The following is a 19,884-nucleotide window of genomic DNA, read 5'->3' on the forward strand; positions in this document are numbered from 1 at the left end:
ATAGATCTTTCTTTTTCTTTTTCTCCCCCTGTGAACCCTGTCCCTGACTAGGACCCTTTGATGCAAGGGCCACATTATCTTCCTCCTTCACACCTTTTGATCCCTTGTTGTTGCTTCCATTGATGGAGGTCTTCACTAGTGCTCACCTCATCTGCTCATGTTGCAAGTCTGACCACATCCTATCCCACCTAGGTAGAGTATCTCATCCCAAAATGCCTTGGGCAAAGATTTCCCAATCCTCTAAGACATTGTTCAAGGCTAAATGCACAAGCTCTGTATTTAGAGGCGCTTCCCCAATGAGTACAAGATGATCCTGGATTTCCTGAATTCTAGTGAGAAAGGGTTCAATGCCTTCACCCTTATGCATCCTGATGTTTCTTAGTTTCTCCTTCAAGAACATCTTTCGTCGCTTAGAAGGATTTTGATACAACCCTGAGAGAGCATCCCACATTTATTTGGAAGTGTTCTTTCCATATACAAGTGAGACTATATGATCCTGGACTCCATCCAAGATCATTCGCTTCGCCTTGGCCATCTCCTTCTTGAATTCTTTCTGTTGATCTTCATCAGTAAGTTATGCCACAACGTTCTCTACATATGTCTTCAGACCATCCTCTGTTGATTTTGGGAAGCATCAGATGTGCCCTAGCTTCGAAATTTTTTGGAGGGGCTAGAACACATGAGATATCCAAGACCCAGAAATCGTTTGGATAAATTCTACCCAGATGAGGAGTTATTAAATAATTAATATTTTTAATGGGTTCTTAAGTCTAAACTTAGGAAAATAAAAATATTAATGGGTATTAATAAGAATATGGGTGAGAAACTTCTAAGTGACAAGGATCAAGTCTGTTTTAAGCTTAGATGTTGATTAGGTACTTAATATCAGTCGTTGATTCATCAACAGGAAAAGTATAAGAGGAGGCTTGAGGGTCAGTTGGAGATACACTTGAGAGATTAGTCAGTTCAATTTTTTTGGGGTGAGGTTTGCTGAGAAAATCGAACAACTGTTTTGTTGCAGTGAGAGGGGAAGCAGCAGAGAGATGGATCGAAAGGGAGTTCCGAGCCAACGAGTACTGAGAAGAGAGGCAGCAGTAGCATTAGAGAGGCAGCACAGAAGACTATGCAACCCAGGAAGGGGCTCACTCAAAGCTGATGCAGGCCAAGAGGGTTCTTGCAGTGGCATTGAGAGATAATCGAGGGAAGTTAGAGATTTTGCTAGGAGTTCGATGTTCTGAGATGGGAGGGCTGAAGTCAAAGCTTCTGAGGGAAAATCAATCTGGCAGAGAAGCGACGTAGTCTCCTAGAGGCAAGTCGTTGACCTAAGCAGTGATTGTGCTGGGATTTTCGTAGTGCTTGCCGGAGTCAGCCATTCAGTGGATTAGTTGAGACTTGGAGAATGAGGTAAACCCTCATATGTATTTCTTGTTGTCGTGATATCTCTGAAAGGTTAGCTGGTGTGAGAGGTAACCTATTGTACTCATATTCTCCTTGTTTAATAATACAAACCTTATATATGCTACACTGGTTTTCCCGAATTGGGTTTTTCCGGGGACAATTTTCCAAAAATAACGATGTCCCTTGCGTATTTGTCTCATTCTATTTTAGTTCATGATTTGTATGTATGTGTAGTATGCAATAGTGTTTTCATCGCTATTTAAATAATTAAATAACTTGTTGAATGTAAAAACATGTAGGAGATGTTAAACCAGTGATTGTAGTAGGATTTATGATGAGTAGATTCAAAAAATTTCACATAGTCATCTAGCAGGAATAGAATCCTGGCCTTCCAGATGACATAGTTGGAGGCTCCCTCCAACCTATCCTAATCTCTAAGCCCGATTGTGGCCAACTTTGCAAAAAATCGAAACTGGGATGGAAATCTCCCTCTTTCTCCTACATGTTTGTTGACTCTGCTACTTGCACTCCACTCTGGAGTGAGAAATTTTTCTTGCAACTATTGTCGGCTACAACTAGAAATTTGGTTTTCTAAAATAGAAATCCTCTAAGAGAAATCTCCATGTGTGAACTTTCTCTTCCACCCGACACAAATTATGCTATAGCAAATTGCTGCAAAAGCCTCTGTGTCAAAAAAAGAAATTTTCTCTAGAGAAAATCTTAGGTACTGGTGCTCCCTCTGCCTATTGGAATCACTCAATCCGACAAGCCAAAATTTTCTACCAACACTGCACTGAAAAATCTAACTTCCCAGCAATTCGCACTCCCTTTCCAAGCTTTCAATAGCCCCAGAAAATTCGTCCTGTTGCTCCTTTCTAACAACAAATTTTCTTCCTCCACTTGTGAGCTTCCTTATACGTCAAACTCACTGTAATACCATGTGAAATTTTTAACTATTGCAACAACTGGAATTAATTATTTTAACTGTAAAATTAATTATGTAGTTTAGCCTGCGTAGGCCCTGCATCACCTCTACGCAAACTACCAAATGCACTGCTCATAACAACTGCTACTCAACTCATCTTGTCGACTACTTACTGGAAACTATCTCTTCGACACTCTAGAAATATTCCGAACATTTGAAACTAAAAATGAGCTTCTCACTAGCAAGATCGAATTGCTTCACTTGAGGCTTTGTGCAACCCCTGCGCAGCGTCCTGTGGCTACCTTTGCCTCTCTGCAAGCTACTCTCCAGAACTAGAAAATATTCCTCCAAAGTCACTGTCCCTACCCCTCTCTATCTCTGCATCCCTTCTCTAGCTCGAACTCTTCCGACAGAATGTTGCTTCTCTCTGGAAAAATCGAACTGCCCAAGGAACTCGCTCTCCAAGTGCGTCCCTCCATCAACCCATCAAATTCTTCCTATAATCTCTACTTGGAACTCCAACGGCCAAGATTAAAACTTAATCAATGGTTGATATTATTTCTTAGTCAATCTGTGTGAGTTTCTAGGGAAATCTCACTCTCCTAAATTAATTGTTGTTAAATAATCATTTTCCCTTAGTTAGACTTAGAAAAAATTTAATAATTGATTAATTAACTTAATTACAGCATTTCTAGGTGGATTTCCCTGAAACTTTTGTTGGGTTTTGGAGTCCTAGTTTTCTTAGCCTCTCTAACAAATGTCGATACTAAAACACCATCCGATGCTACAAAAACTAACAAGATCCACACTTGCATCTAACATGCTTTATTCTTCACTTTCATTTGGCAATCCAAGGAACCGACTAACATTTGATATAACCTTATAAATATGAGTGTTAATCTATAATACATTTTCATGGATATTATCCAGGGTGAACTTGTTGCCCCTCTTTCAGCAGGGTGTGTGTGTTTGTGTGTGTATATATATATATATATATATATATATTGCAGTATTCTTAAACACCATTGTAAGCCCAAGGTCACATGTCAAAATCCATGTAACAACCATGTGAAGCCTTCCAGGCATCCTAGACATTGGGTTGTATTAAGTCAGTCTTGTTTTTTTCGAACCATGGACAATCCTTTTGAATTCACTTTGGGTTCTTTTCATCTTGGATATGATTGGAGGGCCTTAGATGAGCTTAAGTGTACTCATGGTTTCATGGGAGCCTTGTAATGTAGGAGTGATCACTAGTGTAGGGGCCAATCCAGCCCATATTGGGCTCACTTATATCTTTCCACATGGTTATGAGTCTATAGGTGGCCTTGGAATTGATGTCTTATCCCTCAGATGTCTCTTAGACATGGAAATCTCACAGAAAATAGAATTTTCACACTTTCCAAGGCAAAGTAGTCCCAAAAGTTTAAAAAATCAACAAGGTATCAGATCGCAAAGCTCAAGGAGAGGATGGCATGCAACATGGAAATTTTCCATTTGGATGAGTCATTTTCAATTTATGGTTGGTTAAAGCAATCAATAGAGTCATGCAATTTTCCAATGACATAATTAGTAGAGTGTTGCATCATTTTGAACATGCATTACATTTAAAATCATCCACTCGCTAAGAGGAATAAAATTCATATCTCAAAATATTCTATTCCTCAAGGGTGTTGGAGATCTTCAGTTTTAGCAAGATTCAGGGGGTTTGACATCCTCTAAACTATGCTAGAGAGGTTTCAATCCATCCCTCAAGGATATTTGATGTATATGTGATGAGACACTTGAAACATACCATCAAGATCGAGTGATATCAGCATCACTAAGGACAAAAACATTAGAGTAACATTGTGGACCATATTTAATGTTAGTAACAGAACAACACTTCACATAAACTTTTCCTTCAAATGTCTTTCTAGATGATGGCCTATAAGAAAGTTACCACATTTTTGTTAGGGATGGTTATGCAATTAGCCCTATCAGGTGATACTAGTCCCAAATGGAGATACAATTCCTAGGTACGTCCATCGATCCATAAGTGCATTTGAAAAATGCATACATGGAGTTTGAAAGACTTCAATGAATATTCCATAGCCATGGTGTTAGGTGTGAAGGAGTTCCAACATTTTGAGTATAATAATAATAAAAGGGAGCAATGGAGGCCTTCATTATCCCTTTCCTCAACCTATTTTTACCACCCCTTTGGTGTATATTTCACCTTAAATGATTTTATTTTTATTTGTGCAGAGATTGGGTGACCAACTTGTTTAATTCTTTCCAATACTCCTTAAATATATAATATTTTATTGTTCATCAGGGTTGGGGTATTCATAAGTTCCTTTAGTTTTAGATAGAGTATGAAATGTTACAAGATCTACATGATGTCCAATGAGGGGAGTAGAGCTCATGATAGGATTTCTCCCACATGATTTATTTAGTCCCAGCCATCTTTTACTTTTTTCAATTTCTTTTATTGTGGATTCATATGATTTCAACATTCTTTTAGCTGTATCAACCTCCTAGAGCAAATTTTTCGAACCCTGACTTAGAGATGGGAGTAGAATGAGGAATGCACTAGTGACAGTGACAATCAACTCAAAAAGTGGAGATGGAAATCAGGGACAAATAGAAAGTGACAAGTATGGGTTACCTTGTGCACAATATATTAATCAATACCTCTTATTCTTGCCTCTCCTAAGTAGTGTAAAGAAAAGCCTCAGGGGAAGGTCACATTGGAATAGGGGCGAAGGATAACCTCCCATGCTTCCAATGGGCGAAGGATAACCTCCCATGCAAAACATGGGAGAAAGGATACAATTTGGTCAATCCTCCATCTTAGAAGGTGATCCATATTAGTATGCAATCAACTTTAAATGAAAGCACAGGATTACAAAAATGGTTAAAGTACCAACTGATAGATGGCCTGTTGTCATGTGGTCAGGGCATGCATCGAGTCCCCTGGGAGTGCAACATCAGAAAGGTTCTTCACAATGGTATGACCAAATTACAAATAATTAATTCCATATTACGCCTCTAGCACATATATTACATGCGTGAATTATTATGTTTGCGGAATTAACATTCATTCAACATCACAAGTATATTGCCACTTCACTTCAACATATACATCATGTGCATAAGAACATCACATCAGCGAGTAACCATACAAGTGCAAGAATAAGTCATGTAATCAACTTCATAAAGGGTAATGAAACCCCATGGTAATCCCTTTATTTTATTACAAAAAATTGTATTGTCACAATGGTACAATAATGTGGTTTCAACCTTTGTTTACTTCCACCAAACAAACTCGTACAGTCGTGCCACAACCTGTCTACACTTCCTACATGGACTTGCTGATCTGGATTGTACATTATATTGTTTGTCATCCATCTCAATGCTTTCAGCATGGAAAATGTGGAGGTATCATCTCACAAGACTATTTTCATCGATGAGACCCAGTTTGGAAAATTATGGTTTGAAAACCTTCCTGCAACATTTTGAGGCATCAAATGATATTTTTTTTGGGGGGTTGGGGGGGTTGGGGGGGATGGAGAACTTTATCGATTTAGTACCACATTTTTTTTCCTATTCTACACATAGAGACCTTACCAATGGTGCAATAATCATGTCAATAAGAGTCTATATGCAAAATTTATGCCACTCAAAAGTTGACCATCGTGTTTTCACTACTGTAATTCGAGAGATGCCATGTCAACACCCAGTATTCATAGAAAATGGGATAACCATGTGATTATGATGAAGAAGACTCTAGAAGAGTCCATATTGTAACTATGTTTAAGAGTTGATGTAGCCAAACCTAACCAGTAGTAGGCTATCGGGTTGTGTTATAATTGTGTTCCATTATTTTGAGTGCATTTGTTGTGAAAATTCCTTGAATTGCAGTAACTGGATATTATTCTCTTAACTTTAACAGTTTATTTATCTTCTATAATTATTATTACAACATTTAGCGAATAATTCACACTGCAATTTTTCACAATAAAGTTACACTATGGAAATATCAAAATTGGAACTGAGAAATAGATGCACAAACAATGAAAGTGACACCGTTATTTTTGGACAGAAGTCCTTGGAAAAACCCCAAAGGGAAAACTAGTGCAATAGATGAGGGTTTTATTATTATGCAGCACAAATAAAGAATTACCACTGGATTCCCAACTGGAAATCTGTCAACAATTTATCTCAACTGGGAATGGATCGGAGATCCAAGATCTCCTCAACATATCAACTCAACCTCCTTTGGTCTTCTCGCACTCCTTCCTGATGCTCGCACTAGTTTCCTGAAATGTGCACTGCTCACTGAAGGAAATTCGTACAGCCTGGAAACTTCCTCTAGGTGATCCATCCTACCTCTTTCTTCCTCTGAAAACTAATCTCTCTACCTTCTAGACCGTGATCCTACCTCCTGCGATTGACACAATTTCATTCTGGCAATTCACATGAGAAATTTGGGCAACTCGCACTACTCTATATGGCCTGTAGCCCACCAAAAGAGGGGTAGCCCTTTGGAGAGATTTCTTTCTGATGTATCTTCCTTCAGCCAACAATAGCAGCCCCTGAAAGCCACCTGATAGATTTGATGTGCTACTCTATCTCTGCCATGTAAGCAACCCATTTTTTACCCTCTCCCATTTGTTGATCATGTGTTTGAAGCTAGGCCATCCAATCAAAAAGGTATGATTTTTCATTATGTAATTGTTATGCTTGTTTTTCGTGGGCACACTTGGGTATGGATTACCAGGTGACTTGGAAGGGGGGAGGGTTTTGACAGTACTCTTGTTCCCTTGCCTTAACTAGGGGGGTTAATCCTCGACCCTAGTCCAGTGGGATCTCCCCTACTGTCTTATAGCTTTAGGATGGCCACTACTTGGGAAACCCCAATTTTGGTAGCGTGGTCTTGTCTTCCTGATCCATACTTTTCACTCCCCTTCGCACATTACATGCCATGTTTCATCATGTTCCCTCTCTAGGTCCACATGAGGACTACGTCCACAAGGCTTTGGATTTCCCCCTCCCCTTGTCCACATGTCTAGGTTGGTCCTATAACGTTTCCCCAGAGATTGATGCAACTAAAAAAAGGATAAAAGCATAATATGGCCGCATGCAAAAGGAAATATACCACAAAATGCAAAAGATGTCCAGGACAATAAAATCTAGCACGTGGGAAAAAAACCAAACATGAGCTCTATCCATTATCATTATGGCCATCACCCTAGTTCCTAAGGCTCCTATGAGTGCCCGCTACATCATTAAGGAACCCATGCATGTCCCAACCCCTATGTTGGAAAATGTAACTATGTTCGGTCTTCAATAATGTACTTGAGTCATTATATAATGTACTAGTCAAAAGAATAAAGAAAATAATTTTTATTGTGACTTATTAAAGCATGGGTTTCATGCTTGGGTCACCATGTTTTAGGTCAATGTCCCCATTGAGAAATTCTAAGATTTATTTTGATTCTATAGAGTCATTGTACATTTAAAGAGACCCTTCTTGGGCTTTTGAATCATGTCAAAAGGTTATGTATAGATTCAAATATGAATTATGTAACCTCCACACCATGTGGGCGTAGAAGAAGATCAAGTTGTCCTAAGGACCCTATTCGACCGCACAAGAAGCTTGTTAAAGGAAGCTCATAGAATTCATTTGGAGCATCATTCTCTCACAAGTTCGAATTCTCTTGTAGCTAGAAAGAAGTGTGAAAATCTCTTGTTGCTGGGCAGAAGTGCGAAGTTCTCTTTTAGCTAGGAAAAGGTGCGAAATCTATTGTCGGGAAGCCAAAGTGAATGCAAGTTTGGGGAAGTCTAAGGAGACAAGGAAAATCGAAATTTTGGTGTCTATCTCTCTCTTTTTCGTGTCCTAGATTGGGAGATCAAAGTCTTCCAAGTTTCACTATTGCCAAAAGCTGCCAATTGCCATAATTTGCTACATAGTTGAAGTTGTTGGGAAGAGGTCGAAATTCTAGGAGGCCGACTTGGTGTGGAGGGAAGGTATGGTCTTGGACTAGGGTGAGGAGTCTCAAATACTGTTTAAAGGAATAATTATCTTGACTGGGCTTTCCCCTCGAGGGGAGTTTTTCCCTAGCATGTGCCTACATCTGGTGTCTATTGTTTTATGTGTCGCTGCTTTTGGTAATTTCTTGATGAACTAAAGAAACAAGATATAAAGAATCATAATAATAAAAAAATCACAAGTAATTATCAAGATAGATAAAATATTTACTGCCTTTCTAATTTTCTAACATGGTATCGGCACTTTGGTGAAGAAGGAAGAAAACGACAGTCTCAAGCACTTGATCCATTCATAGGTACTATCTCAGGGAAGGAGTATATTATATTCAAGGAAGATGTCTAACCCAATCAAGGGTGAGAACAAACTTGAAGGAGCATCTAACTTTAGGCCCTAGAAGAAGAGGATTGACCTAATCCTCGAGAAGAACAAGGTGTTGGACCTGGTAAGAGGAAATGTGAAGAAGCCTATAGAAGAAGCTAGTGATGTCGACAAAGCAAAATACAGGGAATTAGAATTGGTGGTCATGACTCTGATGGTAGAAGGGATAAAGAACAATCTTGTCCCATTCATAGCCAACATCAATCATGCTCAGAAAATGTATGAAGCCTTGTCGAAGTTGTTTACTATTAAGAACATTGGACAAGTAGAAAATTTGAAGAATTAGTTCAGGACTATGAAGATGACTAAAGAAGATAACATGGCAACCTTCTTTGTGAAGATATCTAGACTCAGGGATGATCTCTTAGCCATTGATGAGATTGTTCTGGACAAGAACTTGTGGTCACTGCTCTATTAGGATTTCCACCCTCTTGGGGTGCATTTGCTGCAGGTACCAATAGTTGGAAGGTAGCTCCCACCTTTGAAGAATTATGGACCCCCTGTAGTCAAGAAGAACTAAGGATCTCAATGGTTGCCAATCCTGAAGGAGTATCAAATGCTTATGTTGTTCATCATAAAGGAAAGAGATCAAAGGGACCGAGGAGGGCAGTTGACATGTCCAAGATAGAGTGTTATCAATGTCATGAGAAGGGTCACTACAAAAGTGATTGTCCCAAGAATCCAAAGAATAAGAAGAGAGGAAGGGATCAAGACAACCTTGCTATACTTCCCACCCTTTACATTTATTTTATGATTTACATCACCACTCAAGTGGTCACTTTTTCTCTTTGGTTAAAGATACATATAAAATCTCTATAATTTTTAATAAGTGGCCAATCTCTATAATATTTAATATACAATTAAATATGATATAAGACATTTAAAGATGATTATATTACAAACTATTAAGGTTTAACCATAAATAATAATAATACTAAATTAAACTATAAACTAAATTATAAAATAGTTTAAATTGTGTAGTTTCAAAAATATAAATTATAAACTAATTTAAGTTATAATATAAACGAAAGTAGTGGTCTTCTCTAAGAAAAGAAAACATAACCAGCATAAGTTCTACATTGAAGGAAACATTCTGGAAGAAGTTGCGGATTACAAATACCTCGGAATTAACTTCAACAAAAATCTAAGTTGGAATGGTTGTAGAAAGAAAAGAACTTTGGGGGGTTGGAAAGCATTTTATGCTTTTCATAATAGGTGTAGAGAGGCAAGTTATGGGACTAGAAAACCACTCAAACTCTTTTTGGGCTTCTAGTGATTCCCGTGATTCTCTATGGTTGTGAACTATGGGCCAGCAGTACATCCGACATGCAGTGGAGACAAATTGAGAAAATTCAAAAGCGTTTGATTACAAACAAATTTAAGATTAAAAGTGCAGTTCCTTATGATATTGTGTTAAGTGAAACATGGACTTCTCCTATTGAAGCAATAGTTATGGTGTGAGTCATAAGGGATTTAAAAAAAATTGAGCAAATGGAAGAGGGTAGATGGCCTAAGGTTGTCTTTAATGATAGATTGTGCAAAAGCAAAAAAACTTGGATGCAGCGAAATAACAAATGGTTTAGTAAATGGGGTATTTGCTTGAATGCATGTACCATAAACAGCAAAGAGATAAAATCTTTTGTTATGGAAAAGTTCCACAAGCATATTTGGGATAAGGAGCTAGGAAGAAAGAAAAATTACTATATTGAAGTGTTTAATCCCACTCATAGTCATCAACCAAAAGCATACATAGAGGCCAATATCTCTTGGAGAGTCAAAATTCTTATTGCTCAGTTAAGTACTAATTCTCATCAACTTTGATGTGAAACAGGGTGTTGAAAAAGGCCAAAGGAAGTGTGAGAGGAAAGAGTATGAATTTTTTGTTCTTCCGGAAAAGTGGAAACAGAAAAAACATTTCATTTTAGAATGTGAGGCCTTCAAAGACAACAGAGAAAGTTATGCAGATATGCTAGCAGCTAGCTCTTGGGATAATCTATTTAGCGAGGGGATTGTCGAGAATCTTGGAGCATTTATTTTGAAGCTTCACAGAAAAAGGGCCGAATATGTCTTTAGCCTCGTGGGTGTTAAAATAATTTATTTCTTTCTTTCTAACTAAATTAAATTATTTTAAGTGATTGTTTGTTTTTCTATATGATTTTAATGTTGTTCTATATTACTTTTATCATTTTATTTTATTGGTCACAATCACGTGTTTAGATTTATAAATTATCTAATAATTTCATTTCAGTGGTAATGTTGTTATTCACTAATAGTTTTTTATTTTAAACTTCGAATATGTTTTTAACTTTTTTAAAATTTAAAGAATATTATTATATATTTTTGTACTTGACGTATCCTTGCCTTATCCCAATCCTGACTTTTAAAAAATTTGGCTATCCGAATCCGTTTCCGTATCCTGGTAACATAGGCCAAAAGCTCACAAAGAGTGCCCATCCAAAGCTGTCTAAAGGGTATTGAATCTCAACAAGGCATTCTAGCCTAATATGACTTTCCAGTCCTTGCTTTGAGTCAATCAAAGATGAAGAAAAGAAACCCTGGTCACCCGGTCATGTCTCGAATCATATCTGTTAATTTGGGTTTTGGTCTGAGTTGTAATCCAATCCATTAAACTTCTACGAATCACTTTGTTTACATGACTATAAAAGAATAAAAATTTCGAATATATAGGAAATAAGTTGGCATCGGATTCATTGTCCTCTACAGCTGATAGAGTTGGATCAGAGCTAAAAGATGATGGACTGAAGACCGATATTGGTAGATTCATAACAACATGATTGGCTGAAGTTAGAAAAATATACAGGAGTTACATGCATATAACTTGCAGTCACAATGATGGATTACTTGATTCCTCTCCCATTCTTCCTGTATGCACTGCACAAGATTTGTTGGATGTCATTTCCAAAAACATTTAAGGATAGAAATTCCCATCTTTCGAAGAGTCTTCATGATTAACCATTCATTGGAGAATTTTGCTTTTGAAACTGGATTTTTGCTACAGTTGGGCCTTCATTTCTCTTCGTTCTTTATGGTGTTATGTCCATTGAATATATTTTTCTTTAGATTTTCTACAGTAAACACATTTCTCGGCTGATCTGCCACAAACAAAGATGTTCATCGTATTAAATCTACTTATCTCCCTTTACATTTTTACTTCAAGGTCAAGGATTTGACCTTGTGCCTTTTGTGGTACAAGTGTTTTTTACTTCCACTGCTAGACCATGATTATCTTACTTTCTCCAGAGGCACTAGATTTGTTAACGTCAATCCAAGGGATCATATGAACAAACCGTTATCTATGTAGCTCCTTGCCACGGCCCAAAGGAATTTGTTGATATTAAGTCAGAAATTAATGCCACTAGTGCATTTTAGAGCTTTCATATTTTTTGGATGCCTTGAAAAGCTGAGTTACCAATACGATAGATGAGGTGCGATGTCAATCTTTTCAAACCAAAAGGTTGTCTGATTGTTTGAATTGAATCTTTCAATATCTGGATGCTGATAAAAACTGGAAAAGGATAGTCAATCTATTGATATGAAGCCTGGATTAAGTCACAAGCATTTATTTGACCATTGGCTTGCCATGACATTTGCAAACAACTTTAATGCCAAAATTTTGTTTCTAGAACAAATATTACACCTTTTTGCATTCCCAGTGATCTTCAAGTTGGCTTCAATTTCCAACTTTGCGCTAGTTTCTACTCCGTCATAATCTTTCTGTGTATTCTATGAAAATTAAATGCATCGTTATTAATGCTAAATCGCTATTGTGCTCAGAATTTGATATACTTTAATCTATTTTTTTTCCAAAGGTTTGTTTTGCTTCGAGGGAGCAGTGGGTTTTACACCTATGCGATATATGAGCGTCCAACGGGGTGGCCAGATTTCAATCTCAATCAAACTCGTGTTACATTCAAATTAAGGAAAGACAGGTCTGTGATATCTCCCATGGTTTGTGAAGCTCTTCTTTTTACCCTTCTATGATATCAAAGTGGGTAGTATGTTAAGTTCCTTAATGATAAAAATATGAATAGCAAGTTTGGTTGCTCTCTTTTTCCTACTATAACAATTTTATTGTTTGACTTTTATATAGATTTCACTACATGGCAATTGCTGATAACAAGCAAAGGCTGATGCCATCTCTGGATGATCGGAAGCCAAACAAATGCAACGTACTTGCATACCCTGAAGCAGTTTTTCTCTCGGAGCCTGAGGACCCTAGCTTTCAGGGAGAGGTGACATGCAATCTTCTTAAAGAATGCTGATATGGTTATCTCCGTTTTTAATCATACGCAGTCATGCATTCGATTGTGAAACAAACAAATAACCAGTAATTCATAAAAGTTTAGACCATGAAACTGCAAAGTATTAAAGTGGAAATGCATAATAGGCATTAAATGTCAACAGTGAATGTCGTAACAAAGGTATTCAATCCCAGAAATGATGCTGGCATCGCAAATATGTTCGTCTGTCTTCAGAAATCTTATGGGACATATTTCATGAACGATCCAGTGGATTCTCTTCCTACAAAAAGGCCTAGCACCATCGATTTGGTCGATTCATGGAAGAATATCAACTTGTCAGAAAAGCTCACTGTAATAGACGCATGTGGTTTCTGAGATGCTTCACTTTCGGTTCTGACTGACTGCAGTGATCCTTAAAGAATGCCTGTGCTTTCTGAGATGCTCTACTTTCACTGCTGACTGACTACAATGATCCTGGAAGAATCCATCTTTCATTACAGAAAATGTTATACTCCTTTGACAATGGAGACAGGTCTAACTGAATATGTCTACTCCATTTAATTACAAATGTCCAATTTTCTGAATGGTTTGCGAAAGAAATATACAGCTATCACAGCAGTAATCTAACCTCCCCCTTTCCCCTAGGGTTTATCTCACACTATCCAATAGGTTCAGCATGCACATATTAGGATGTCAGGATATGAAATAGACGTTCATATACCTTGAAAACATTAGGAAACATAAGGTCCTATATGTAAGTCTGTTATTCTAGGATAACAAGATTTAGTAGGCATGATATTTTCACTATTGGCTTGTTGACATTGTTTCCAATACAATGTCTCTAATCTATCAATTACATCTGATCCATGTTATCAACCGATGTTGGCAAGGTCCTCCGGTGCTAAGTGCCCACTGTCACCTCAGCACAAGTCCCCACTCTTTAACCCCAATTCCTACTGAAAGTTTATGGAACACTTCTCTAATGCACACAAGTGACTTCACCTGAATTTAGTAGACTAATGCCTAGCATTGACTTCTAAAGTGAAGATAGAAGTTTTTTTTTCTAATCTGGAAATAAGATTTACCGTACGAGCAATGCAAACTAGCAAAAAAAAATATCACACAAAACTTTCATTATTTATCTCTAGAATCAACAAAAAAAATGGGAGATAAATACTCTTACCAAGTCTTAGACGTTTTCTTTGTTTTTTCCTTGGATGAGTGGTTGTAAGTAGGAAAATTCCTTCCTGTTCTGTACTTTCAGGACTACAAAATGATAAAAAAAAAAATGTAGATAACCATCAGGCTAATATTGTCAAAAAAAAAAAAAAAAATACAAATAACCATCAAACCAATATGCCTAACGAGGTCACCCACAAGTGTGAAATCACACAAGATCAATTCAACCCTAGGTGGGAAGTTTGGGAAAAAAGTTAATCACGAATAATATAGCCCAAAACTTCAATTTATGCAAGTAAAATTGGAGTTTTGGGCAATCTGGAAACTACTTGCAGGAAACAGGGGTCAAATCCCCAAAGGTCAAAACCCATACAAATCTTTTTTTTTAAGCCAACATTTTTTTATTAAATCAAGAGAATGACACATTGTGAAGAGAACAAAACCCAGGAAAACCAGGCCTCACTCCAACTGGATTTGTTGGCCATTAAATACATATAGAAGAGAACAAAAACTAGGAAAACCAGGCCTCACTCCAACTGGATTTGTTGGCCAAATACATATAAAAGATAACTGAGAGAAACAGAAGAAAACTAGCTAGCTTCATATCAAAAGCCCATCAAACACAAAACTTGGCCAAAATCAGAAAATATCTCACTTGCTTCATTACAAATTTCCTTCCTGACAAAATTCCTTCATTTGAGTCATGAGCATCGTTACCTCCATAAGCTGGGTGATGAAAGGCATCATGGATATGTGATTCCATGTGCGCCATCCGTCCTTCGAAACCATCCATTGTCCATTCGATCATGCAGTCTGTGAGCCTTTGTAGATTTCTTCACAGAGATGCTTGACCGTCAAGAATACGCCCCTGATTGTGCAAAATATCGGAAAAGAAGTTGGTCACCCCTGATGGTGCAAAATATCGGAAAAGAAGTTGGTCATTTCAATATGGTCCGCCTGGCAAACTTGGGCAAGCTGATCCATCGAGGCTTGAACAAGAAGAATTTGGGCTTCAATAGAATCAAAAGCAGGTGGCAACTCAACTTGCCCAAGTGAGCCTCTTTTTGGCAATTCGAGCTCACCATCCTCCTCCGAGCCGCCCAATATTTTTTTGTCCTCTGCCCTGATGGCCACCCCCTCGATGGGACCGACCACGCTGCCTGAGCTTCAATGACTCACAGATATCCCAACTATAATTGCAAGCAGAAAAACCAACCCAGTAAAAGAAAACAGGAACTCCCAATTGGCCCCACCCGAGATTGCTATGGGAGCTAAGCTTCCCAACTCCCTACTAAGGATTTTATATAAAATACAAAAGTCCCTGCGCTCCCTCCTCAAGCTCCACCTAGGTCGGGATTCTACTGGCTTGAGCGACAATAAAAATTTCAATAGAGCTCACATTAAGCCACCTATCAGCCCACCAAAAAACATCATAATTCTCCCACAGGGGAGTGACAATGGAGATTGCAACCCCTCGTAGATGTTGATAGTAAGAACAAACTAGCAATTCAACTGAGCAGAGGGGAGGAGCATCCCAAACATTAGTTGGAAACTGGACTATCCTGTTAAGGAATGTAGATAGGGGATGAATTACTTGTGGAAAAGAAGTTAAGAATCAGACGCCCACCCAAAATGAAGGCTAATCTACTTCCCACTGAAATCCTTGCCGAAGTAGGAAGTTGAAGTACAAGAGTACTCTAGGATCCCCGACCATGGGCGCTATTTCAACCAGCTCCAGAACATGGCCTATGCCTTTCCAACGGCAAGAAATGTGAGCCTCCCACCCACTAGCGAGTTAGCTTGTGGCTTCGAGGAGACTCATAGAGTTAGGACCAATTCCACCTTTTGATGACACCAAGTTTCATTTCCCTACTTATGTCCCGACCATTATATGCTTGTTATATCGAACAGAGCCTCAAGAATGTTATTTGGTCAGCTTCCTAATGCCCACAAGCTACCACGTTGATTTATGAAGGTTGTCGCGTGGGAGATTAATATTCCCTTCTGTCCCCGTACAATCTTCGATCCTCAAACCCATCGGGGAGCAAGCAATTTAACCTGATAACAATTGGAATATGCAAATTTTAGCTTCAAAATAAGCATAGGATATGCTATCAAATTAACTCTTAAATAAAAACAAAGGGTTGTTGGGTAAGCCTCTTTGTATGAGGAATTTGTTAGATCTACCGTAGATTTTTGTATAATAAAGTGCACATTTGCAAAATACTTCACAATACCGTCGTGAAATATAAAATATAACTCCATAAAGGTGAAGGAAGAAACATCTTTGGGTATAAAATATATCTAATGTTAAACTTTGAAATATCTATTAACTAGTAAAATAAAATCTCAAGTTGGAAAAGGGAAAAAAATATTTTTGTATTTTTTTATAGAACAAGTAATTAATAAAAAAAATTGCATAATTGATTTGAGGATTCTTGGGTTGCAGAGCATACTTTAATAAGGTTAGTTGTGGACCCAAACACATATCTAGAGGAAAAGCATTGGAGCAAATAACTACCTCGGCACTTGTAAGAGGGAACTTAACCCTAACATTAGTGGACCATGTGACATACACACTTGTAGGAGGGATCTTAACCCTAAGATTAGTGGATCATGTGACATACACCTTGGAGGTTGCATAATTGACTTGAGGATCCTTGGGTTGCAGAGCATACTTCAAGAAGGTTAGTTGTGGGCCCAAACACATATCTTGAGGAAAAGCATTGGAGCAAATAACTAACTCGGCACTTGTAGGAGGGAACTTAGCCCTAACATCAATGGACCATGTGACATACACACTTGTAGGAGGGAACTTAGCCCTAAGATTAGTGGATCATGTGACATACACCTTGGAGGTTGCATAATTGACTTGAGGATCCTTGGGTTGTAGAACATAATTCAAGAAGGTTAGTTGTGGACCCAAAAACATATCTTGAGGAAACGCATTGGAGCAAATAACTACCTTGGCACTTGTAGAAGGGAACTTAGCCCTAACATCAGTGGACCATGTGACATACACACTTGTAGGAGGGAACTTAGCCCCAAGATTAGTGGATCATGTGACATACACCTTGGAGGATGCATAATTGACTTGAGGATCCTTGGCTTGCAACGCATACTTCAAGAAGGTTAGTTGTGGACCCAAAAACATATCTTGAGGAAAAGCATTGGAGCAAATAACTACCTCGGCTAAGTTCCCTCCTACAAGTGTGTATGTCACATGGTCCCTCCTACAAGTGTGTATGTCACATGGTCCACTAATGTTAGGGCTAAGTTCCCTCCTACAAGTGTTGAGGTAGTTATTTGCTCCAATGCTTTTCCTCAAGATATGTGTTTGGGTCCACAACTAACCTTCTTGAAGTATGCTCTGCAACCCAAGGATCCTCAAGTCAATTATGCAACCTCCAAGGTGTATGTCACATGATCCACTAATCTTAGGGCTAAGTTCCCTCCTACAAGTGTGTATGTCACATGGTCCACTGATGTTAGGGCTAACTTCCCTCCTACAAGTGTCGAGGTAGTTATTTGCTCCAATGCTTTTCCTCAAGATATGTGTTTGGGTCCACAACTAACCTTCTTGAAGTATGCTCTGCAACCCAAGGATCCTTAAGTCAATTATGCAACCTCCAAGGTGTATGTCACATGATCCGCTAATCTTAGGGCTAAGTTCCCTCCTACAAGTGTGTATGTCACATGGTCCACTAATGTTAGGGCTAAGTTCCCTCCTACAAGTGCCAAGGTAGTTATTTGCTCCAATGCTTTTCCTCAAGATATGTGTTTGGGTCCACAACTAACCTTCTTGAAGTATGCTCTGCAACCCAAGGATACTCAAGTCAATTATGCAACCTCCAAGGTGTATGTTACATGATCCACTAATCTTAGCGCTGAGTTCCCTCCTACAAGTGTGTATATCACATGGCCCACTGATGTTAGGGCTAAGTTCCCTCCTACAAGTGTCGAGGTAGTTATTTGCTCCAATGCTTTTCCTCAAAAAAAAGACTATTAAAGTTTTTTTAGTAGATGATTGTTGTAGAGAGGCTTACATTGGCCTTACTTACCTTCCAATATGTCGGATTGCAATCACAACCACTTTATATCAGCTATGCACCTTCGACTAGAGAATGGGATTGGAACCTAGAAAATATTGTGCCAATCTAGTCTAGAATAGTTGTTTAAGCCTTTAGATCCTGCCGGAAAGGTCTCCCTTGTAGAGATGTCTCCAATCCCTGGCTCAACTATGGCACCTAATACAATCTAACCCTCAATGAAGTAACCCCTATAAGGGTTTCTCAAGCACTTGGATTCAATTAACACGTTACAAACAAGGGTGAGATGAGGTCTATTTCCCCAATCTCACCCTCCATGTGACTCCTTTTCCCTCAATGGATCAACCTAGTAGCCTTGCAGTAGTCCAGAAGTACATGTTTCTATTCTATGAAGCACAATTACAACATAAAGCTAAGAAGAGAAAGCATATAAAAATCAATCCACACAAATATTTGCACTTGGAAAATAATTTTATTAATATGGCATGAATGATCTCACAGTTCAAAAACCACATCTAATAGGAGGAGCATCTAGCCTTATATATTTTTTATTGTACACATAGCCTCTTTTAGTTCCTCAAATGCTTTGGTTGCTTCTTTAGTCCAAGAAAATGCTTCCTTCTTCAATAATTTTGCTAGAGATGTTGCTATTTGACCATAATCCTTAACAAATTTACAATAATATCCTGCCAATTCTAAGAATCCGGTGATTTTTTTCAAGGTATTGGGGATTGGCCATTCCCTCATGGCTTTGATTTTGTTAGGATCCACCTTGCCACCATCACGTGATACAATATGATCCAAATAATCCATTTCTTGAACCCCAAAGGCACGCTTGGAAGGATTTGCATATAGTTGTTGCTCTTCTAATAGTTTCAAATGCCTGTCAATATGCTATAAATGTTGCTCTCAATATTTGCTTATATTAGTATGTCATCAAAAACGACAAGGATGAATTTTCTAAGGAATCGTTTGAAAATAGAATTCATCAAGCTTTGAAATGTTGAAGGAGCATTTGTAAGTCCAAATGGCATAACCAAAAACTTATAATGAACTTTATGTGTTCTAAAGGCTACTTTTGGAATTTCTTCTTGCCTCATTCTGATTTGATGATATCTAGAACAAAGATCCAACTTAGTAAAGAAATTTTCTCCATGAAATTCATCTAACAATTCATCAATGAAAAGAATAGGAAACTTATCTTTAATTGTCATTTTGTTGAGTTGTTTGTAGTTTAGAAACATATGCCATAAACCATCTTTTTTGTAACCATCACCACTAGTGAAGAGAAAGCACTCTGGCTAGGTTGAATGATGTCTGCCTCTAACATTTCCTAAACCATATGCTCAATCTCACTCTTGTCTGGATATGGATATCTATAAGGCTTGATGTTAGATTTTACACTTCCAAGTTGCAAATGAATATCATGTTCATGACCTTGGATAGGTGGAAGACCCTTAGGCATTTCTCCATATACCTTAGCATGATTTTTGATAACTTTTTGAAGATCTTTGCTTAGATTATCTTCCGGATCCATCGCATAAGGATTCTTTTTCATTGACGTTTCGAACCAGCAACGGTGGTTCATCTTCAGGATGTGAAAATATTGAAAGACTGGTCTTATTTTTCCAATTATATATAGAGATGCCTAGCCAACAG

General features: G+C 38.1%; 1 protein-coding gene across 1 annotated transcript in view; it reads left to right on the forward strand.

Annotated features, from left to right (window-relative positions):
* LOC149224285 (uncharacterized) overlaps window positions 1-19,884 on the forward strand; it is a 657,847-nt gene that overhangs the window by 230,495 nt on the left and 407,468 nt on the right. The window contains exons 4-5 of the mRNA XM_089388141.1: window positions 12,566-12,685; window positions 12,847-12,988. Coding sequence (XP_089244267.1) covers window positions 12,566-12,685; window positions 12,847-12,988 — 262 coding nt within the window. The remainder of the gene's footprint in view (window positions 1-12,565; window positions 12,686-12,846; window positions 12,989-19,884) is intronic.

Source organism: Pinus tabuliformis, chromosome Q (assembly GCF_031772625.1).
Source record: "Pinus tabuliformis cultivar Carrire ecotype Pingquan chromosome Q, CPIR1, whole genome shotgun sequence".
NCBI lineage: Eukaryota > Viridiplantae > Streptophyta > Pinopsida > Pinales > Pinaceae > Pinus > Pinus tabuliformis.